The 24,773-nt window shown below is 44.1% G+C and overlaps 1 protein-coding gene across 1 annotated transcript in view; it reads left to right on the top strand.

The window, feature by feature from the left end:
* Positions 1-2,825: 2,825 nt before the first annotated feature.
* Sh3rf2 (SH3 domain containing ring finger 2) overlaps positions 2,826-24,773 on the top strand; it is a 102,917-nt gene continuing 80,969 nt past the window's right edge. The window contains exon 1 of the mRNA XM_055622738.1: positions 2,826-3,299. Coding sequence (XP_055478713.1) covers positions 2,922-3,299 — 378 coding nt within the window. The 5' untranslated portion in view covers positions 2,826-2,921. The remainder of the gene's footprint in view (positions 3,300-24,773) is intronic.

Here is a 24,773-nt window from a genome sequence, read left to right on the forward strand (position 1 = left end):
TTCATGCTGAGCTTCGTGCCTGTTTAATTTTTTTTTTTAATTTTTTTTTTGGAACTGACATGGAAGAAAAGTGAAAGACAAACCACCACAGGCTTCTTGATTCCTTCTTAAGATTTTCCAATGAGCCATGGCTAAGGGATTCCAAGTGATAAAGAATTATTATCTATTACCAGGCAGGGCATTTAGATCAGTGATAAAGTCCTTCCTAGCAAGTACAAAGCTCTAGGTTCAATCCCCTGCTCCCTCCCCTCCCCCCAAAAAAAGAATTGTTACCCTATGTTTAAACATAAGAAGATTAACTAGATAGACACACAGAAAGAAGGTAGAGAGAAAAAAGAGAGAAAGGAAAAGAGAAAAGGAAAAGTGATTTGTATTTGGGGTAGGGAACAGTCTCACAATAGTCTTAAAGTCATGGTCCTCCTGCCTCTCCTCTCCCAGTCCTAGGATTACAGATTAGACCACATACCCAGCCAGAAGATACAAAAAGAAGGAGATGAACAGGAGGAAGCAAAAGAGGAGGAAGAAGAGGTTGAAGAAGTAGGAGAGAAGGAGGAAGAAGAAAAGAAACAAACAAACAAAGGAGGAGGAGGAGGTGGAGGAGAAGATCCAGTTTCTAGATGGAGGTTTATCTCACTCGGCAACTTGAGAGAATCTCTTGATCTTTCTGGGCACAGCTGCCTCATCTGCAAGGCATGCTGATTGGTCAATCCAGGTCATTATCTCTTGACTTCTTGCCATGCTGGATAAGGCTGGGTGCCCTCAAACCCTCTCACTCTGTGGCACAGTAGTTAAGAGCACAGACCATCCACCTCTCATCTGATGCCACTTGGTGGGTGACCTGCTTTCCCGTCTGTCTTTGTGTCCTCCTCTGGGTGGTGAAGGTAAACTTTGCTGGTGTTCTCTGTGGTAAGAGGGTTAAGCAGGAGAATGCAGATAAAGTATTGAGAACAGTAGCTGACACAGACAGGGGCCACCCTGCTGTTACATAATGGCATCACCAACTCACTCAGTTGGACTGCCCTGTAACTTCACATGAAACATTATTGATAAATCAAAAATGGAAATTTAGCATCAGTTAGGGGTGTGGAATGACTACCGGAAATAACAGATGGGTGATGTAGGACCATTACTTTTACCTTTTTAAAAGACCTTCCTGAACTTTACAAGATAGGTGCATGTACACCCAACTCTTCTTTTAATTGGAAGAAACTGAACCAAAGATTACTGAAGTCTTTCTCATCTCAAAATTCAAGGGGTGATTATCACTTTTAAGACCAGTATTTTATGAGAGACCAGCTTATCTTTGTACCACAGCTATCATTAATATGTTTGACCTTCTCGGGAAATCCTTATAAAAGTTTAAAAATAAGTATGAGCGCCTTGTCATGTTTCTAACTAAGCAAGTTTAAGCTGCTTGAATGAGGGAGAAAAAAAAATGGGGAAAGTAGAGCCACAGAATCTTCACTGCTTGGCCCTAAGTGCTGTCATAGCACGGATAGGCCAGCTGCAGTGTGGCAGGCAGGCAGCTGCCGGCAGTGACAGTGTTAACAGGGCTGGGTAAGGTGATCCCTTGAAACTGGAAGGACTTTGTGGAAGTTTTCAAAGCTTGGCAGCTGGGCTGCCCAGCCCTTGAGAGGAAAGGAGGCTGGCCAGTTAGACGGAGCACGCCCCAGCCCAGCCCAGCCCAGCCCAGAATCGTGAGCAGATTGCAACTGCAGTTAAAGGCACAAGGTTAGTGGCCGCATGCACCTCTCCAGCCTGCTGACAGCTCTGAAGAAGACAACCCCCACCCACTCCTACCCACCCCCACCCACTCCCACCCACTCCATCCTGCCTCCCCAAGGTGCAGTCTCTTTACCTCTGCTAACCGCTGGGGGCCACAGGCCCTCCTGCTAAGCCTACTCATCATGGTCACCGGAGCCTAGGCATGGCTGACTTGTATGGGGGAGACCTCTCAAAACTGGAGGCTTGGTTTCAAGCATTCAAAATGAAACTGTTTTTCTAAAGCCAGGATTGTTTTCAGACCACACACACACACACACACACACACACACACCCCTGTCTATTCACTCACGCTGCTTCTCCTCGGTATCTGTAGGCAGTGACAGGAGCCTGAATTCCTTTCTGCTTCAAGCTGAAACCCAGGACAATTGTCAAAGCAACTAAACAGGTCCCAGGAACTCACCTGGTAGGAGGAAGAATGTCTCTGACGCTAAACTAACCCGGAGTGGAGAAAGGCAGGGAGGGAAGAACTGGGGAGAAGGGAGAGGGACAGACAGGGAACAGAGTTTAGGCAAAATAGTATCGGGCAGTAGGAATTTTTCTTGTTTATTGTTAGAACAAAATAGTGGCGGAATCTCTAGAGTGGGGGAAAGAAGTGTACATCTGCACAGGAGTCGGTAAACACTTCCCTACGCTCATTCACTTGTGCAGCAGATAGAAAACCTGTGGGGTTGCGGGGAGGAAGTTAAGTCTGAGTTAAGACAGACTGTGCCCCGGGCAGGAAAAAGGACCACCCCAGCCCTTCCGAGAGAGAGGTAGCTCCCTGCCTCAGTTGTCCAGTCTTCTCTCCTTGCTAGCACCCTCCACTCAGAGGCAGTGAGCAGTCAGTCACTGTGCAGGATTCCCCCTGATCCCTGCAGCAGGCACAAGCTGAGTCTTCCAACCTGCTGCACTGAATCAGAATGAGTCATATGAAGCTCCGGGAACAAAGTACTTGCAGCTGCCTCTCAAGACGCTGCCTCCATGTAGGTGGGACACACCTCTGAGGGCAGTCACGTTTTTTTTTTTTTTTTCCTCCTTCCTTCAGACAGGCAGGGATTTCTTGATGCTCCCCAAAGACTGGCTCTACCCCCTCGGCTCGACTGCCCCTACAATGTGGCTCCTGCTTCTCCAGGTCGGGACCGGGGTTTTAAAATAAAATGGATGATTTGACGTTACTTGATCTCCTGGAGTGCCCTGTGTGCTTTGAAAAGCTCGATGTCACAGCCAAGGTCCTCCCCTGCCAGCACACCTTCTGCAAACCATGTCTCCAGAGGATTTTCAAGGCCCACAAGGAGCTGAGGTGCCCGGAATGCAGGACCCTGGTGCTCTGCAGCATCGAGGCGCTGCCAGCCAACCTGTTGCTGGTGCGTCTGCTGGACGGTGTGCGCTCTGGACAGAGCTCGTGGAGAGGGGGCTCCTTTCGCAGGCCTGGGATCCTGACCTTGCAGGACAACAGAAAAGCCAAGAGCAGCCCTCGAAGTCTGCAGGCCAGCCCTTTCCGGCTGGTGCCCAGCGTCCGGATCCACATGGATGGGGTAAGAGAAACTTGCTTGCTAATATCGTGTGCACTTGGAGGCTGGCTATGTGTATGCTGAGAGCTGGGGAGCAGACTTCCGCCAGAATGCTGGCGCTGATTCGCCAGACATTAGTTGGGTGAGCTGTGATCGCTTTACAGAGAAACGATGGGAACTCTGAGCCTACCTACTCTGTCTGACAATTCGTTTCAGAACTTCTAACGCTTGGTAGATTCTCTTTAGTTCTTGTCCAGAGAGAGTTGAATGAGGAAAATACTTGTAGGTGATCGTATTTTGGGTCTTTCATGTCTGCTGCTAAGGGGCAGACCAGTGTATGGGAAATGCCCTGCAGGGGGTCAGGGAGGGGAAGGAATAAAGAAAATTAATTCAATTATAGATTGCTTTTGAGATTTCTGAGTATTCAGATGTCAGGTGTTGCTTGAAATTTATCTAACTCTGTCTTCCCACCCCTTGTCATGAAATGCTGTTATGATGATGCTCATTCATAATCTGTTTGAAGTAAATTTGTCGAGATTCTTGACACCCAAAATCACATAGGAGGGAAGTGCCTGTGTGAGTGGATTGGTGGCAAAAGCTAGGCTATATTATAGAACAGATGTGTATAGGAACACTGCTGATGTGTGTCTACAAAGCAAGGGAGCACACAAGATACATGTCGGTCAAGGCTACAGTACAGACCCAGTCAAACCATACAGATTACTGAGTAAAACCTCCCAGGTGCCTCTGCCTAGTCCCGATGGCGCATCCTGAGGTTATCTACTCTGTAAGAGCACATCTCTGGAAGAGGACACAGTCCTGAGTCCATCGGGATTATTTGCGTCGTCATGCCTCGACTCTTTGAACCAAAATGGACACAGAGCTGTGGCTTAGATTGTTGGCATACTTAGGCAATCAAAGATGCATTCTTTGAAGTCCTGCCTACAGCAAGCTTTAGTGCTGGCAGCAGATCTCAAGACATGCCCTGAAGAATAGCAGTGGGTGCGAATGTTTGGCACTGAAACTCCCTTCCCACATGAAAGGGGCTTGCAGTGTGTATTCACAGCTGTTTCCAAAGTTTTTCTCTCGAGAGTCAATGGCGCCATTAAGCCATCCATGTGGTAGGGTTATATGTATAAATATTCAAAAATGAGAGCAGGAACTTGGTGTGGTTTCTTCACCGGAGGCTTTTGTTTGTTTGTTTGTTTGTTTGTTTGTGTGTTTTTTATTGCTGTTGTGCTCGTGTGTGTGTGTGAACACATTCCAGAAAGGGGATGGGCACGCTCTCACTCCCCTGGAAGTCTCCTCAATCAATCAGAATCCACAGGCTTGCAAAGGTAGAGTAGGGTGAAAACAAACTTTATCCAAACATGCCTTGTTAATAGAGGAAGCTATCTGCCCCTGGGTTGGCAAATCTCCCTTGAACTCCTAACACCTAGAAACCTCTTCACTCCCTTTCCCTACAAAAGTCTGACTTGCCTGTCAGGCAAGGATCGTCATTGTCATTCACTAAAGAACTGATACCTGGAAGAAGGCAGGTCCCTTGTAAGCTTTGCAGACTTCTGTTGAGGTTTTCATCTTTCCCCCATGATGCTAGGAAGAGTGTGTCCACAGTTATCAGTGAGTTGAACCATTCAGGACTCACAAGGGGGATTGATAGCAGATAATACGGAAGATGTTAAGATAGTGGGTGTCCTAGGATCTCTTCTTGGGGACTTGGAACATGGGACAGGGGAGACAGTGATGTGCTTGTGCCCACTCACCAAGCGGTCCCGGCCTGTCATCAAGCTGAAATGCACATGTGAGTCTTGGAGGGCTCATGCTTTCAGAGAGAACCCAAATCCATAAATGTGTTTTTCAAAGAGAAGAGCTGGCAGCCCACCCCCCGGCACCCCCAATTTATTCATATCTTTCTTTGAAGTGTTGATCTCATGCCTTTTGCCTCTTGATGGGGATATGAACAAACTCATTCCCGGATGTTAATACAGTGTCATTCTACAACTTGTTTCTGCTTGTAAAAGTACAACTCTCTTTCCTGCATGAAAGTATGAAACCGTCAGGCCTTCCAGTTAAGACATGGGCACTGCACTCTGAGATGGGCTTGCACCATCAGTCAAATCCCCCGGAGTTATTTGCCCTCTCTGCCTCAGTTCATCCAACCAAGCCAACAGCTAGTAATATTTGCTACCCCCATCCCTTCTCTAAGGCGCTGTGAAATCATCCCTGCAGCATGCTGTATCACCATGAAAAACATCTGCCAGGGACATGCAAAGCACCATCGTTATCATTAATGTAAACTCAGCGTGACTTTGGGCAAGCCACTTAAGTTGGCTGGGTCTCAATTTAAGATTCTGTAAAATGGGAAGATGTATTGTAAAAACAGAGAGCCACCTTGACACCTAGCTAATTAGTGTTTGCAAAACATTCTGTGGCTCAGATGAAAGCCATTGGAAGATGGTTATCACAGTAAACATCACTATTGACTGTTTATTGTGCCCTGCTGTATGTGAGGCATTCTGCAAAATGCAGGAGTTACAGCTCTTGCAGGAAAGCGGAACAGGCATTGTTATTAAACATGAGTCTGTGGTGAACCCAGACCAGAGTAATACGAAGCCTAAGTACTCCCCTGAGCAGGGAAAATAATCTGTTGTCATAGGGTACCATTTTGTAAAACACCTCTTTCATAGGCCTCCTTGATAGCCTGGCACTCTGAAGGGGTTCATTTAACTTCCTACCCACAAGCTTTTTAAGCCCAAGGTCTGTTCAGCTCGCCCAGGCTCATCCACCAAACAAGCTCATCAAGATCTTTTCTGTTGGCTCAAAGAGGCATGATGCCTGTTGTGCTAGCAAGTATGCTAGGGTGGGACCAATAGTCACACCTCACGCTGCCAGCCCAAGAGAGAGAAAAATTAGCCCATTGTGCCTACACATCTAAATCCCTCCCAAGCCGATTGTGTAAAAGAAAACTTGAGAAGGAGGCTACAGGCTTTTACAGCATTCAATTATTCCACCCAGAAGAGAAGCTCCGGTGGGCTCCTTACGGTACAAATCCCTCTCGTTCTTAGTCTTCCTCACCGTGAAGCCAAGGCCAAGGAACTGGACAGGCCTTTCAAAGGATTACAGGTTGCCAAAGAGCTTATCTCTTTTCCTCCTTGTTCGGCTTAATAGTATTTCTGAATTAGGGCAGGTAATAAAGGTTTTGAGAAATTAAAATTCCAAATCCTGAGTCTGCTCCATCAGGGGTTGTGTACTTTGACTGAGTCACTTAAACCTCAGGGCCTTCAATTCTCCATCAGCAAATTGAAGATAATAGTAGTACCTACCTCAGAGTGTGGTGAGATAGAAATGATTCACACCCATTAACTCCTAGTGCACCGACCAGCTCACGCTGGATGCTCAATAAATATTAGCTGTGATTGTTATTGAAGTGACCCAACACTTTCTACGCAAAATCACACACCCTGTCCCACCCCCTTGAGAATTAAGTGCCACCCCAAAATACGACTCTTGCTACCCTGGCTATCTGGCTTGTGTGGTTTCCTCCAAATGATCTACAGCCCCGTAATTCAGGTATGTGACATCACAGCATGTGCTGGCTTGAAACTCCATTCCAGACCACTTAGGGAACTATGGGTTGAAGATAAGAGAAAGTTTGCAAACTCTGAATAGTTCAAAAAATTAATTAAAATTGTAAAAACGGCACACAGAAAGCAAGTTTCTGGCTCACCTCCCAGGCAACACTGATTCTTCATTACCTTTGCATTTTCTCTTTTCCCTGCCTCTCTCTCTCTTCCCCCACACCAGTGTTACCAACCTGGGTCTCTCAGGGCTGGACTTTCTACCTACATTGTTAAGCACCGTGACAATCACGCCCCATGTCAGCGAGAACACACCTGCTGTCACCACACACAGACCAGGTGGCTTTGTCACAGAAACCCATTCAGCTGCTGTTGCAAGCAACTGAGGAGTGAAAACGAGGTCAGAAAGCACTTGAGGGAGCTGAGGTCGGGCAGAAGCCGCAAGATGGCTGTGCCCCTTTCTTGGGTCTCAGATGTGTTCTAAGCTGTAACACAGATGGCGGGTTTTGCTAAATGTGCAGACACTAAAAATCATTCCCGTCCCTGAAAACAGCAGGCAGGTGACACCTGGGACAGCCATAGGTAAAGGATTCAAGTGGGTAGAGGTTGCAGTTGAGAAATCAGGAGACATGGGAGAGTCTCCGGCTTCACTCACATTAATTTGTAAAAAAACTTTGGAAAAACACAGGATCCCGAATGTCATTGCTAGCACCTGCCACCAGTGAACCAGTTCACAGGTATAACGCACTCTCCCTTTCACTGCTGTGTTCAGATTTCGGGTCCAATGGAGCTGCGTTTGTGCTAGGATTTAACATTTGTTAACCGTGAAGCTTTGGGCAGGTCACTTATTGCCTCTAATCCTCAGTTTCAGTGTTGTAAAATGCAGATTACAGTGGCATGCATACAGCATAAAGTCATTCTAAAGTTAAAATGTGATGCTGCATACTGAGAGCTTAGCATACGTGCCTGGTACCCAACAGGTGCTAAGACACATTAGCAACAGTAAATAATTTAAAGCAGCAGCCAAAGAAACTGGTAATAAGGCCCTCTAAAACGACTGAGTGATGCCTATTATAAACTCACAGAGACTGAAGCATGCACAGAGTCTGTGGGTCTGCACCAGGCCCTCTCCATATATACTATAGATGTCAGTTTAGTACTGTTAGGAGACTCTTGAATATGTGAACAAGTGATTCTGAGTTTTGTGCCTTCTCTTGGGGCTCATTTATTCTTCTGTTAGCTTGTCCAGCTTTGATAAGATGGTTTTCATTTTATATTATTATTATTATTATTATTATTATCTATGTTTTGTTGTTATCTCCAAGAAGCTTTCTTTTTTCTAATGAGAGACAGACAGGGAGAGGATCTGATGGGAGAGGAGGTGGGGACGAACGGGGAGATGTAGAGAGGGGAAAACTGTATTCAGATAAAAAAGAAAAATTTTAAATATAATAAAAGAATAGAAAAGATTGCTGGTGCTGAGAGATTGATGTAATAGGTAAATATTGAAAAAGTAAGTAAAGGGTTTTGGGGGGAATATCAAAAGTAAAACGTGTTCTCAAAAGGTCAGGGTTACAGTGGTAGAAAGAACATCAGTAGCTGCCAGGGTTTGTGGGCTGGGGTCAGGTGTGGCTGTGCAGGGCCCTGTGAGGAATTCTGTGGCCTCATACTCTGAGTCTTGATGGTGTTTGTAGCGCAATGTATATGCACTGAAAGCATGGAAATGAACACCAAGAAAATACTCAGCTTTATCGTACTTTGATTTTAAAGTGATATTGAAACAGAGAGTTCATCTGCACATTGTTCTTAGTCTCTCCTGATCTCCACCAGGCCTCCTCTGATTTTCCTTTTCTTCTGTGTGCAGTGACGGGGAAGGCCTCTGCCTGATGATCTGGGTGATTCTTGCAGGGGACTCCTCCCTGTTTTAGTGAGAGCATTGTTTCCTGACTTGGTTAAAGGTGTCTAGCTCATTCCCTGTGTGAGACCTCAGCTCTGAGGCAGGTGGGCGGGGCATCAAGTTCTCCCTAGTCAAGACCAATTATCCACCCCAAGGGAAACACCACCTGGGGATTCGTATATGCACATTTTTGTGCTGTTTTCCTTTCTGCCTATGAAAGGTTGCTACACCCGTGTCTCATCGAAGGATAAAGAGGTTGGGAGAGAAAGTACTTGTATGTGTAGCCATGAAGAACAGCAGCCTCCTCTGACCCAAGCCAGGGATCCGCTCAAACCAGATGAAACAGGTTATTAAGCCATTTCCTCTTCTATCTTTTGCACTCTTTTCATTTTGCTTACTCCAGAGACCAGCCTTTCACACGTGTGCACTCTAAATCCTTAATGGGTGTCCCACAGAGCTCCAGAGTCAAACCTCAAAGCTATAAGCTTCTTTGCAGAAAGTTTGTTTGAGATTTCAAAAGACTTTAGCCTCTAATGAACTGGGAATCTCCAAGCTGGAGATTGTAATAAAAACCATTTCACAAACCCTTCTTCCTCCTGAGAGTTCTGGGGTTTTGAACCTAGGGTAGCAAGTGCTCTGTTACTGAGCTCCTTCCCCCAGCCCTTCCTGTGTTATTTTTGCTTTTTCTTGTTTTGTTTTGCTTTACTTTGGGGAAATGGTCTTGATAAATTTCCCAGCTTATTTTGAGTTTACTCTGCAGTCTAGATGGGCTCTGGGTGCCAGTCCCCTTGCCTGAGCCTCCTAAGTTGCCAGCATTGTAGTCTTGTGGCACTAGGGCAAACTCATTTCCCAAATCTCAACAGTATCGCATCTCATTCTCCTGTCTCTTCTTGGGACCTTAGTAAGAGGACAAACTTTGATAAGAATTCACATGCTCAGTCATGTTTTTAAGCAACTCTGAAGCCCACTATATCCATCCTTTGCAATATTTAGTGCCTACCAGTTTCCAGCCACAGGAGCTGTGACAACTTGTGCAGCAAAACAAGAACACCACCTCCCCAGGGCTAAATTTCCAACTCTGACTGGCTGGGAACCCGGACATCAACATACAGGAACACAAACCTGGGCATAGCAGGTGTGTCCGTGTATAAATCAGATATTGATTGTAAGACGGAATCCATAGAAGACATACTGTCTGTGTACTTAGGACGTATTGGGGGAAAAAAAGAAACATGGCCGTATTATTTACTCACTGTATGACAGCCGGTTTTAGGAATGCTGAGGTATTCTAAGAGCAGCATTGCCTCATCCCGTTTATATAAAGCTCCATATAATATGAAGTTATGAACTGTAATGATTTGGAGGCTAATGAAGATTCCTAGTGTCACTGTACATGAGTCTACCAAAATCACCATCCTTTATACGTAAATGGATGAATATATATATATATATATATATATATGTTATAATTCAATAAAATTGACTAAGACAAAGAAGACTTAGACTCAAACATACTATGAGAATGTGAGGTTGTGAGGAAGGTCGTTTTGAGGAGAATGAAGCTTGGTCAATGCAAAGAAACTTTGCGCTAAGCAAGCTGTTCTAAAGTTTGAGGGAAGATGGGGTCAAGGCACGTTCTGGCTTGCATGTGGGCTGCAAGGAAAGGTAGGACAGAGATGTGCTGAGTTATAGCAAAAGCTGGGAGGTAGGAAACAGATGGAGAAGGGGCAGGGGGTCCTGCCTTCTTATTAGAGTGGCTACTTGACACTTAGAAGGTATATGTCACTTGCTAGGTAATAAAGTCACTCCAACAGCCGTGCCAAGCTGAGTACATGTCACCATGTGGCCTCTAGGCTCTATCAGATGGATCTGACACAGCTAAAGGACATAGGTGTGCTTCAAGGTGGTGGTTAACACATTAGGAAATGGAGAAGCAGCAGGTGACAGAACAATTCTCCACTGTTCACATGGTCAGGTCCCCTAGTTAACCCTAGTGCATAGGAATGCCAGCCACGGTGCCCAAAGCAAGGGAGAGAACAGCACAAGACATGGGTCCTTTACCAGCAGCACCACTGGCTGACAACCCCAGAGCGGCAGCTCAGAAGCCAGAGTACTCAAAGTGCCTGCCACGCACAGGCCCTGCCCTGACAAGTCACACCAGGAACTCCCGCTGAATTCATCTCAGAACTCTGTCGACTCTTCAGTCTTTCTTCAAAAGAATACAAAACTCACCTCTGAGAGTCCCTAGCCTACAGCCTAACCTGTGGTAGGATCTCCAAGACATTCATTGAAAATTAAGAGTCAACAAATAAATGAGTTCATGTCTCTGGTAGACTTCGTGGAACCACGGGCTAACTACTCATAATGCAGAAATGAGCCCTTCGTGAATTAAGCCATTACACAGCATATGAGGAACGAGCTGCACACTTATTAGGGCCAAAGCACATAGTGCCTGAGATGCTCGTGACATGAGTCACCCCCTTAAATACCTTTTTGATGGATGAACATCATTCTTTTAAAAACATGGTGGGTCAGGTTCACAGGTTCACAGTCCCTTGGGTCAGGAACTGCCAGACCACACAAGGCTCACCTCCTTTGTCAATGCACCACGAATCCACACACGCTCCGTGGTTCTTGGTAGGTACACTTCATCGGAGTTAATTGGCAGTTAGTCACAGGAAGGAATAGATCCCAGAGTAATTTGCCTCTAAGGTGCAAGCTGAACTGACCTGGCTTCCATTATCACTGTGGATAGGAACATGGCTGGGGGGCTGTTGCTGCCGAAGCTCTAACTTTCTCACACACGGTATTAAATCTGCCATATTAGGCTTGGCGCTGTTTATCACTCAGCAGCACTGAGAACACTTTCAACCACAACCACTGTCCACCTCCAGAACCCTTCCATCCTCCCTGCGTTAAGTCTAGACCTACGGTAATGTCTTAGTCTTTTTTTCCCCCCAGCATCTGGTACTTGTATAGGGGTGTGTGTGTGTGTGTGTGTGTGTTTCTGAATAAAAAGAACAGATTTAGTAATATGTACTTCAATTGTTCTGCTACTTCTGATTAGACTTCCCGTAAGATAAGCAAACTAGATAGTGTCGTGACTGTGACGAAAGGCCCAGGTTTGATACGTACTGGCTGTGTGCTTCTGGGTAAGTCACTTAGCAACTCTGAGAATTGTTGGCATTAAATAGAAATAGCAGGGCACACCACACAGGACGGTTTGGAGAATGAGACAGCAAGTGTAGAGTATTCATCCAGTGGTCTAGCTCCTGCAAAGGTTAACTGCGTGTATACTCATCCAGGTAGCCACAGGTATCTGCTAAAATATTTATCCTACTTGCCCGTTAAATGGCTGTTTCTGTGCTGTGATCATGGAGGTAAGCGGCATCTTGGGGGCTGAGGGAATGGCTTACTCAGTAAAGCATTTGCCTCGCAAGTACAAGGACAAGAGTTCAATCGCCAGGACCTATCTCAAAATGCTGGGCCCGTGGTGCACTGGGGAGCAGGGGCAGGAGAATGCCCAGTCTCACTGACCTACTGGTGATCTCCAGCCCACGGGAGACCCTGTCTTTATGAACATATGTATAAACATGTCATATGTAGTAACTTTTATTTCATGTGCATAGGTGTTTTGCCTGCATTTATGTCTGTGTGAAATGTTGGGAGCCTCTGGAATTGGAGTTACAGACCATTTTGAGCTGCCTTGTAGGTGTTGGAAATTGAACCCAGGTCCTCTGGAAGAACAGTCAGTGTTCTTAACCCAAGACCCTGTCTTACAGTAGGTAGATGGCCTTCCCGAGAATGACACCTGAACTTGTCCTCTGGATTCCACATACATGCACTGGTACTCATCTATGCACCCACACATTAAATAAAATAACAGCCCCAGCTCCACTTGGAGGAAAATCAAGAAAAATTGGAGACATTATCTAACATAGGGCTTGTCGGATATTAAGCTCTTGTAGGTGCTGGGCGCATAGCCTTTCTCTTTAGCTTCAGTGAAGACGAAAGCAAATGAGACATGACCCTTGTCCTCAAAGAGCCTTATCCACTCACTATGGTGATGAGTTCATAAATCCTAAAAGCAGCACAGTGTGCTAAGATAACAGGTGAGGATGGTCTACTCTGCCAACACAGTCCATATAGGGTGTACCGCTCCAGTGTCATTCCTGGGATGAAATACTTCTCATTTAGTGTGTTTTTTTTTTGTTTGTTTTGTTTTGTTTTGTTTTGTTTTTAAGAAATGTATTTCTTGTTGTGTGTGGATACTTTACCTGCGTGTATGTCTGTACAGCGTGTGCATAGTGCCTGCGCCGGCCAAGAGATGGAATCAGATCCCCTGGAACTGGAGTTACAGACAGTCGTGAGCCACCATGTAGGTTCTAGAAATTGAACCCAGGTCCTCAGGGCTCTTAATCACTGAACCGTCTTTCCAGCCCAAACATTCTCAGTCTACAAGCAGCCACGGGCATGAGTGCGCTGGAATCTCCACACCATACATAGTAGTCCCAGGCTCAGCTGGTGTTGAAATTATTGTTTTTAATAGGAGAACGTGATTACAGGTCAAATTTGGCATGCCTGTAGTAGCTGTGAAAGGAAGTAACTGAGTTGCTTTTTTTTACACATGTGGTCTGGGTCCCTAATCATCTAAGCACTGATGGATGACACTGAGCCTACAAATTTCAGAATACACTGAGGCATCTATGCTGGGTACTGAGTCCTGGACCCATGGTCCCAAGGCTTCTGGCTCTGGGAAAATGTGTTTTGGGCTACCATTCACACTCAAGAGAAAGAATCTAAACAACTTAGAGCATTGAGTAAAACCCTTCCCCAAGAAGGCTGCTAAGAGGACACTCGCCAGGAGAAGGAGAAATGAAGCAGATAATCCCAGAGAGCTTGAAAGAGACCACCCATGAAGAGGGTGTCTGTCCAAGGGCCAGTGATAAGAGGGCAAGAATGAAACATTTTTCCTGATCATGAAGTTGACCCCCACGTGGCTGGCTAAGACTCACTCTTGGATCTGTGTAACCTTCTTCCCCTGGGAAACAACCCCTCTATTTTTTAGCCCAGGTCAGTCTTATGTGCCCCCTGAGATTCTCAGGTTTTCCTGTTGCTACCAAGTTCCATGGCACCTGTCAGCCTACACTCTACTCTTTCCCACTGACCTCAAGCTCCACGGGTAAGAAGATGTCTTGTCTTCTTCTATATCTAGAGCACTCTCTCAACTGCAACCAACACTCACTAAATAGTTGTCTGAATAGCTAATGTTTGCCACACTGTAAGAAACCAGTCAGATTCATCAGCCTCAAGGCTGAAGAGCTCCACTGAAGGCTATTAATTTCCCCCGAAGCTAGCAAAAAACTAGCCATTTGGCTCCCAGAATCCAGAATCCTTACCAGCCCGTGTCTGGTTGACAACGGTGTTTCTTGACTTAGGTCCAGGTGGGCTAGGAATGGCCTGTAAGTGCTTGCAGAGGATTCAAAGGTAATTAGATTTCAGAAAGCAAAAAAAGAAATTGAACCAGAATGGAGCAGACTGCAAGAAGAACGTCAGGTGACTGGCATGTCTCCTGAGTAGGGCGTTCTGGTTTTTGCAGAATTAGGAGTGATATCGCCATACACATAAAAGTATTTTAATTGGTTACCAAGGCAATGCAACAGAATCATTGGGCACAGAACAAGAATAGAACCATGCTGGGCTGTGTTCAGGAATGTGTTTATCTGAAATATTAACAAGCTTCTTGGATATGAGAAAGCAGGGGTGACAATAAATCTTATTTGGGACTTTTGCTTAATAAACAAGAGAGCTGGAGCAGGGAAGGAGAAAAGTTCTCCTCCCCACTCTCTAGAGAAGCAGCAGTGTTGACCTCCCAAAGCTCAAGTGTCTCCTTGGAGTGAGCTCCTGTGGACAGAGAAAATCCAAGGCTCTGTGCTGAAAGGAAGGCGGAACTGGGTGGAAGGAGGGAAGGAGACACCAGAACCGCCTTCCTCCAAAGAAAGTAAAAGTTACAGGATCCAGGAACAAGCATACTCACAGAGCTAAGTTTTCCAGTTTCTTCCTTTTGAGTTCCCTTTATATTGGAAAGAGAATTATTTTTGTATTAAACACATTTCTTTTTATTAACTCATTTTTGTTTTCTTTGTGTAGCCCAGGCTGTCCTGGAACTTTAGAGAGCCGTCTGGCCTCGAACTCAGAGATTTGTCTGCCTCTGCTGAGATTAGAGGTGTACAGTACCACCGCCCAGCTTCACTTTTGTTTGCTAAGGTCTGGGTTTCTTCACAGCAAGTTAGGTTGGAGGTGGGACGTGCTGCATTCCTACCTTCTGCTGCTCTCATCTCAAGACCTGGAGAGTAGAACAAAACTAGTCAAGGGAGGTATGGTTTCTGACTGCTTCAGCGACCACAGGAGGGCCAGAACAAGAAGCTGAAAAGGGGATGGACACCGTGGTTAATCATGACCTTGACAATGACTGGAACCATACAGCATGAACCATGTTCCAGGCACTATGCAAAATAAACATGTTTTTCTTTATTTCCTCCACTATTCCCTGGAGGTCTGCAGTATTTCTCATTTTTTTAGATGAGAAAACAGCTAGTTAGTGACAAGGCCAGCACTTGAAACTGATCTACTTGAATCCAAGACCTGGCCGCTGAGCAGGGCAACCAAAAGGACCACGACCACAAAATGTAACTCTGTAGAGCCTGTCCAGCCTGCCATGGCTGGCCACTTCCTGCTGGCACCCATCTCTCCATAGTAATGCTTCTGAGAAGCTTCCAGATCGTGATTTAATCCTCAGCTCTCCCAGCTCCATGGTAATCATGTGTTCTGTCTTAACTAGGACTGCCTGGTCAGAAATTTAAGAATCTCAATCATTAAAAAAAAAATGAGTTTAGGTAAGTAGAGAAGGAGAAAAATAGAGAAAAAAAGGAAAATAGAGGACAAAGGCAGGAAGGACACATGGGAGGTCTAGAGGTTGGAGGAAAAGCAGGCATGAGGAGAGCAGAGAGGGAAGCCAAGGCAAAATCAGATGTGCAAAGACAGGAAATTGGAGGGAGATATTTTATCAGGAGTTATGACAAGCTCTGGTCCAGAATTAGGCTGCCATCTCCAAAATATAAACAGAGTCAGAGCAAAATGTTTATGCTCCATCCCCCACAGAAACCTGTCTTCTCAGCAGGTGGCAGGAAGCCAAAGCCTGAGCTTCAGGAAACTCCCAGCCAGAAGCAACCTTAACAATGACTGTAGTTTGGGAAGGGGGGGGGGCAGTTTCAAATTCTCATTCTGAATATTCTAGCATTCCAAATTTAAAATCTTCCCCTTCCAATTTTAGAGACTATGCAGAGGAAACAGAAATCCCTACATACATATAATTTTAAGGAAAATTTTAATTTAAAGGGTCTGGGAGTTGGGGAGAACAGCTAACATCTCGAGGCCTTCCAGTTTTCAAGGGCCTGGAATGATTTAAGCCACAGAGCAATACCTTTTCACAACAGGAAAACTACCGGCTCAGGAGAAGCGAGACGTGTCCACTCGTGCACATTCACTCCAACACCACATACTGAACCAGTGGTTCTCAAGCAGCGGGTCGAAACCCCCAAGGTCAACACCGACCCTTTCACAAGGGTCACCTAAGACCGTCAGAAAACACAGCTATTTACATTACAATTCCTAACAGTAGTAAAATTAGAGTTATAAAGTAGCAACAGAAGTAATTTATGGTTGGGGGTGTCATCGCAATGTGAGGAATTGTATTAGGGGGTCACAGCCTTAGGAAGGTTGAGGACCATTACTCTAGACCCTCCCACGTGGGGTTCATGGTGAAGCTTTGCTTGCTGTGCAAAGAGTACGTTGAGCACACAGTGGTTTATTCCCCGTACATCTGTGTATATCACTCTTGTTACTAGTTTAAGTCTTGGTAGAGTAGTCCCAACTGCACCTCCAGCGTCTATGTAAGTCGTCTTTCTCTTATATTCTAGACCTTTACATCTAAGGAGACTTTGAGAGTCCTCTAAAGCCAGATGGCTCCCTCTCCCATGTCCCAGTCCTCTCTCTGACTTCCCAGAGAAGGGTCCACCTCCAGGGCCTGCGTGTGCTCTAGTCCTCCACTCTGCTGAACAATGAGAAATGTCTAACTGAAACTGAGTCACAGAGCACATCTGTCCCTAAATGGGGCCTGTAATTTTCTGAAGGCAACTCCAAGCAGGTGCATTTTTGCGTCAATAGCTTATTCTCTATCTTATTTTCTTCAACCTGAAGATGTCACTGAGTTCAACCATTGAACCAGTTCTTAGTGTTATTGACACAAAGGGGAGTATAGAGCAATGGTTAAGAGTGAGAGGGCGGCTTTAAAGCCATCATGACTAGCTTCAGATTCCCGCTCTTCTTGGTCATGAAGAATGGAGTCACTAGAACACACCACACACTAGTTCTCAGGAACAACCAACATAGTCAAGGACTGATCCGTGTTCACGATTTTTATTATTAGGTTTTTTTAATCGCCTTACCTTCTATACAAGCATCTGTCATATTTTACTGCGTGCACCTAGTCCAAGGTCCAGCTGCTTTCTGTTTAAGCCACCCACAAATAACCGTGTTGCGGTTTTGTAAAGCATCTCTGAAGTGGCGAGATACCAACTTCCTCCTGCAAGAAGTGTCACACTCCTAAGAGAACCGCTCATGACATCCCATCCCAGTAAAGAGCCTCTAGCCATAACAACCTGTGCTAAAACAACACTGTAACAGGAATGCTATTCTTCAAAGCCTTTTTGGAGAAAATATTTTTAGTTTCCATTTTGGAAAGCCTATTTCATACTGTGGTGTGTGTGTGTGTGTGTGTGTGTGTGTGTGTGTGTGTGTGTGTGTAGGACTGCTATAAATTAAGCTCAGTGAAATGAAGAAATTCTGCATTTCAATAATAGTAGCAACTGACATTCATCAGTTACAAAAACCTATACTGTGTCCTCTCTAGGCACTAGGCTATAGCCATGAATAAGACAGATCAATATGTGCTCTATTAGGATAAGTAGAAAGAACAACAATACATACACACATGCATGCAAGTCTGCACACACTTATGGTCTTACTTGGGTCCTGTTGCTGCTTGTTTGGAAGACACAAAAGCACTGTCAGGACAGTGGGGACGTCATCTGGGGACAGAGGATGAGCAATAACGGTATACAGTGAAACCAGCTGCCATCTGGCACTGAGGCCTAATCCTCTGGGTGAAACTCTGGGAGATAATTAGTATATTCTAACAGGTGATAGATCTGTGTGTTTATGCGCGCACACACACACACACACATTTATGAGCTGTTAAGAGCCATTTTTGGGAGCAAACCAGGTTCTGGAAAGAAAAGAATCCCAACAACATTGCAGGCATTGACTATAGAAAAGGAGCTGACTCCTGCACACATGAGGAACAAGGAAATGAGCTTGGGACACAACAAATGTCATCTGAATAAAGTATGACTGTCATAAAGTCGATTAATATTTACTATTGACCTATCTTTTAGTAAAGCTGCTGTTAGTCCTAAAGAGCTGCATAACCAAATCACCACACAGAGACTGGGTTTATTTAGTTAACACAAAGCTGGGCAATAGTTACTCCCTCCTAAACCTCCTAGCCCTCATAGTTTCCTAACATTTAGATTTTACCCATTATACTTGCTTTTTGTAAAATCTTAGGTCTGGTTCATTTTCCACATCATCATTCCATGATCTCTCCTCCAGCTCTCTCTCCAAGCTCTCCTTGACCTTTCTCTTCCCACTCATTTCCTGACTCCTCTCCTCTTTCTTATTCTCTGGCTCCTCCCATTGCTCAACATCGTGACTAGTTGCTTTATTTTGGCCTGTTTACACAGAGTTGAGACAGGATGCTTAGAATAAGTATCACAATGCAATGTCTGGATTGAAACCAGAGGAGGGGGTAATCAGCATTTGAATGAACAAGGGTGAGGTGTATGCATTTCAAAAGAACATTATACCAACATAAGACTTTTAGTTAACAACTTATAAATATTGCTTTATTAATATTAAATCTATACATCTGGATGTAAAGCATTAGCCATAGATGCAATTGTATATAGGTAGGTTATATAAGAAATTTTTGTATTAGCCTAGTTATTTTTTGTGAATCAAAACAGTTTTTTAAAGTAACAAAACAGAATATATAGAATGTAAGAAGATATGAAGAAGAAGGTGTAAACAAGAAAATAAGCAGCTCAGTGGTGGCACACGCCTTTTATCCCAGCAGTCACAAGTCAGAAGCAGATGGATCTTTGTAAGTTGAAGGCTAGTCTGGCCTACAGAGCTAGTTCCAGGACAGCCAAGACTTCTGCTTTAGGATTAAAATACTTATTTACACAGTAGAGAATACTATTCTAGTAATTGTTGACAGCTTTCAATTACAAATTAATAATAGTATTTCCTCTACACACTGAAAATCTTATTCTAAGGCTTTCTGATTTTTACTGGTCGTATTAACAAATATGGAGTTGTCTGGTTTTAATACTCTTTTTATCAGGACTGCCTGCTTCCTCTTCTTCTGTGGCCTGGCAAGCCCACCCCACCAGGGGGAAGCAATTAAAGAATGGGCAACAAAGGCCATGTCAGAGACAGCCTCTGCTCCCCTTACTAGGGAACCCTCATGAAAACTGAGCTGCCTATGGCACCATCTGAGCCGTGGGTCTAGGTCCTCTCCATGCATGGTCCTTGTTTGGTGCATCAGTCTCTTCGGGCCCCACTGGGTCCAGATTTGAGACGGTAGGGGAGAAGGGCCCCCTTTGGAGTGGACTAGTGAAGGGGGATGGGAGGTAGAGGGAGGGAGGTTAGGACCAAAGGACACAAAGGAAGGGGCTACAACCAGGATATGAAGTAAATAAATTACAAAAATAAAAAAATTATTTTTAAGGTAACCTATATCCCCTTATCTGGCTCTATCAAAAATCACTCCTTTCTATTTGCTAGTCTGCACTTTGACTATAATGTGTTTGAGCTACTGCACTCTCGCATGTGTGTGGGATATGATTCTACTTGAAGTTGGTAGGCTCTTAAATCTGTAGATTGATGTCTGTATCTGTGCAGGAAGAAAAACAGCTCCCCAATGGTGCTCATCTCTTAATCCCTGGTGAACAATTGTAGATTAATTTAGGTCACTAGTCAGATCAGCCCAAGCTGTGAAGATTGCCCAGGATTTATCCACATAGGCCTGATCTAGTCAACTGTTTACGCAGTTGAAGAAGCAGGCAGAGGGGACGCTCAGAGTGACCTGAGGCTGAAGGCAAAAAAAGGGACCCAAGAATACAGGCAGCTCTTGAAAGCTGGAAGCCTCTTTGGAAATGAATTCTCATCTAAAGTCTCGAGAAAGCCATGCACTCTGTCCAATCCTGAATTCAGCCCAGTGATATTCTTGTAGAATTTCTGACTTCCAGGAATGGCAGACAAAATTCTGTTGCTCTAAGCCAGTAACTTGTTATGACAACTACAGAGAGTTCATACAGCGCTTTCCAAACATTCTGGGAAATCCTTCAAATACGATCCCCAAATACCAGCTTTAACTTGCATTCTATCCTCCACATCTCTTGACCAATCTTAAATATTCTGTATCTTTTTATTTTGGTGGTTACATAAAAACTATCGGGTTCTGATTCTACTGTAAATTAACTCATGTATTTAATCTATAAGTAACTTATCTATAAATGTAATTGGGTTATATTATGCACACGTTTAAAAGAAATTTGTACTTCTCAATATTTTATCTTAAGCTTGAGGTTTCCATTTAGAAATACAATGAATCATTTTGATCAAAATTAAATTTTTATATTTTTATAGTTGTCTTAGGGTTACTATTGCTGTGATGAAACACCACGACCAAAAGCAACTTGGGAAGGAAAGGGTTATTTGGCTTATGCTTCCATATCACTGTTCAACATTGAAGAAAGTCAGGACAGGAACTCAAGCCAGCAGGAACCTGGAGACAGGAGCTGATGCAGAGACCATGGAGGAGTGCTGCTAACTGGCTTGTTTCTCTTGACTTGCTCAGCCTGCTTTCTAGAGAATGTAGGACCACCAGACCAAGGATGTCACCACCCATAATGAGCTAGGCCCTCACCTATAAATCACTAATTAAGAAAATACCAGCCAGGCATGGTGATGCATGCTGTAATCCCAGCACTCTGGGAGGCAGAGCAAGTGAATCTCTGAGTTTGAGGCCAGCCTGGTCTACAAAACAAGTCCAGGACAGCCAAAGCTACACAGAAAAAACCCCGTCTCAAACAAACAAACAAAAGAAAGAAAATAGCTTATATCTGGATCTTATGAAGGCATTTTCTCAGTTGAGGCTCCCTCCTCACTGATGAATACAGCATGTGTCAACTTGACACAAAACTAGACAGTACAATAGTCATCTGTTGACATCACTTTTACTAGTTCTCCTCAGTCTATCAACCCAGTTCTTTTTTTTTTGAACATTTATTTTTTTAATTTTTTATTTAACTTTTATTAATTACTCTTTATTCATTTTGTATCCCCCCATAAGCCCCTCCCTCCTCCCCTCCCGGTCCCACCCTTCCCCCTCCTTTCTGCATGCATGCCCCTCCCCAAGTCCACTGATAGGGGAGGTCCTCCTCTCCTTCTTTCTGATCTTAGTCTATCAGTTCTCATCAGAAGTGGCTGCATTGTCAGGGTTCTAGGTTATCTCCATGAATAGTCCTTGGTTAGAGTATGAGTCTCTGGGAAGTTCCCTATGTTCAAATTTTCTTGTTCTTTTGCTCTCCTTGTGGAGTTCCTGTCCTCTCCAGCTCTTACTATTTCCCACTTCTTACATAAGATTCCATTCACTCTGCTCGACAGTTGGTCATCAGGCTCAGCATCTGCTTTGACATTCTGCATGGCAGAGGCTTTCAGAGGCCCTCTGTGGCAGGTTCTGAGTCAACCCAGTTCTGAGTGACCAAACATGTTATTAGAATCCTCTTGGGTGGGCTGGAGAGATGGCTCAGAGTTTAAGAGCACTGGCTATTCTTCCCAAGGAAGGTCCTGAGTTCAATTCCCAGCAAGCACTTGGTGGCTCATAACCATCCATAATAAGAACTGGTGCCCTGTTCTGGCCTGTAGGCACACATGCAGACAGAATACTGTATAAATAATAAGTGAATAAATCTTTTTAAAAATATTTTATTACATACACAATGTTCTGCCCACATGTATACTACAGGCCAGAAGAGGGCACCAGATCTCACTATAGATGGTCATGAGCCACCTTGTGCTTGCTGGGAATTGAACTCAGGACCTCTGGAAGAATAGACAGTGCTCTTAACCTCTGAGCCATCTCTCCAGCCCTGAATAAATCTTTTTTAAAAAATGTAAAAAAAAAAAAAAAAGAATCCTCTTAGGTTAATCAGTGTTATGCATAAGAATTTTTATTGATAAATATGTGTATGTGTATTTATATATGTCTACTTAACTGTTTTGAAAAAAAATTCTGGTTTTTATCTTAAATTCCAAATGTCTGATACTTTAGCCTCAATTTTTCTTTCATTAGAGTTAGTAATTTAAAAGAAGAAGGAGAAAGAAAGAAAATGAGCTGAGCAGAATAGAAATGGTGAAGGGCTCAGAAGACATGTTAGTAAGACACTAAGAACATTACATGCACACACATGCACACGCACACACATGCACACATACACACGAGAAATGATCACAACTGTTATGTGTCTGCTGACATCAAGAGTCACAAAGTAGAAGACAAGACCTTAGCTGAGGTGGTCAGATACAGCCTCTCCAGAGGGCACACTTAGGCTGATACCTGAAGAATGAGAGGCAGACAGCTCTGTGAAGAGTCAAGAATGGAGGCAGAACGGACTCCTTCAGCCAAGAGCAGAGTTACAGTGACGAGAAGCCCATCTCCTTGGAGCTGGCTCAGGAGATCTTGCTCTAAAGACCTAGGGGCAGGTTGTCTTCCAAGGAGAACTCATCCAACTAAATTCTTCCCATGGCTACCTGAGGCCCAGTCTGAATGGGGTGTCTAAAGGGCAGTCTAAACCAAGCTCTCTGATAACTTTTCTTTAAAATGCACCTGGTAAGGAGTCATGGAAACGGATGTTAAGAACTCTTAAAAAAAAAAAAAAAAAAAGAGGGCGTAATAAAAAAAGGCATCTGCTCCGATGTCTTACTATACAAATGTGGAGTATGCAATTTAATTAGAAAAATGGAGATTCCATGGTCACACAGCTTGCCAGTCAGCCTACACAAAGAACAAACCTTGGGCTCTTCTACTCTCAGTTAGAGCTCTTCATATTATTCAAACTTGTTTTACCTTTTCCACAGGCCATTCGATTTGTTTGCCTCCAAAGCACATGGCATGCCAAGGGATATGTTTGAAACATGAATCTATGCAGATTATGGGTGTCGCTTAGCAGCCAGGTGCTCTCAGTCTCGATGAGCTCAGTAAACAGGCGTTTGTATGGCCTTGCGGTTCATGCCAATTTTGAACCTCAAAGGTCAGTTTTCCAAGACTCCAGGAAAAGTGCAAGGGATAAGCTCTCCAGAGAAGCAGCAATAAAATTATCTTTAAAATGAAATATAGATGTCAGGAAGAAGGTAAGCTTGAGCTGTTAATGAATGTCTCTTTTCTTCATGGGAACTAGTATCTAAAAACAAGTCTTAGGCACCCATTTACCCAATATGACTGACTACTTTGATTTTTTTTTTAAATTATTTTCAAAGAATAAAAAAAAAGAAAGAAAGAGAGAGAAGCAAACCGGGTGTCTATTCTGAGACACTGGATATGTTAATTTGCTTTCATCTCTGTTTACCAAAACTCTTACTTACAAGTGACAGAAACAGCCTCCTCAAATGATTTTAAATGAAAGCGGGAATTTGTTAGCGGATCAAATAGAAAGTTCAGTTAAACTGGTCTCCCAAACCATTCTAGATTATTCTCCTGTCTTGACTCTACTTCTTGCACATATGAGCACTATTCTCTTTGGCTGAAAATCATGTTCTCCATGATTCAGTTTGAAGATGGCGACTCTGCCAGGGGTTTTAGTAGCAAGTAAAAACCACTAGTAGAGGAGAAGGTAAGCAGAGGCAGGATAAAAAAAGAGAAAGAGAGACACTGGGTGGTCATGGGTTTTAGGGAGGCTTAGAAAACCTGTTTGGAGGCCATCCTATGAGGAACAATTGATCCCAAAGATCCCTGCTGGCTTGCACCTGATACTTTGCTCACACTAAGAACAAGGCCTCTCCTTGGTCCTAGGCTCACTGCTACATTGGAGGCCAATGTGCTATAGCCTAGAGTAGGGAAGGAGTCTTCCCTGACACTGTTTTTTTTTCTTTCTGCATCATTAATTCCCCAACTTGAAAGTTAAGTCTGGTGCATCCTATTGACACAGCCTAGACCCCTAGCTAATAGCGACAGTGATGCAACTTGCATGCACAGCTTCTCAATATTGAAGCAGATCCCACCAGCCCCAAAAACATATAAGGTGGTGGGTGAGTTTCCAAAACAGCAGAGGGGTTCCAGCAGAGAGAATTCAAAACAATCATGAGCAAGCGCCAAAAAGATAAAACAAAACAAAACAAAACCAAAAAAAAGGCAAAACAAAAAACAAACAAAAAAACGAAGAGCTGAGACTCAAGTAATTCCCGTACCACTACCCCAGAAAGAGAGCCTCTTTCAACATTGCCTAGTTTGATGAATGATGCTTAATTAAGATTTGCTGATCTGATATGACACAAAAGCTTAACGAACAAGGCTTGGCTCTAAGTGTAAGCACTCTTTTGCATCTATGATTGACAAAACTAAGAAGAAATTAAATCCTATCTCTTCCTATTTTCTTCATGTCTCCAATATCTGTCACCTGGACTTTTGCTTAACAACGGGCGGGCTGATCCACCTCAGCCTGTTTAACCTCTATACCTGTCTAGTTTCTTTTGTGAAGAGAAAAAAAAAGTATATTATTTGTGTGTGTTTGTTTGTGTGTGTGTGTGTGTGTGTGTGTGTGTGTGTGTGTGTGTGTGTGT

The sequence above is a fragment of the Psammomys obesus genome, unplaced genomic scaffold (genome assembly GCF_907164565.1).
Source record: "Psammomys obesus unplaced genomic scaffold, mPsaObe1.curated_primary_1811, whole genome shotgun sequence".
NCBI classification, from domain to species: domain Eukaryota; kingdom Metazoa; phylum Chordata; class Mammalia; order Rodentia; family Muridae; genus Psammomys; species Psammomys obesus.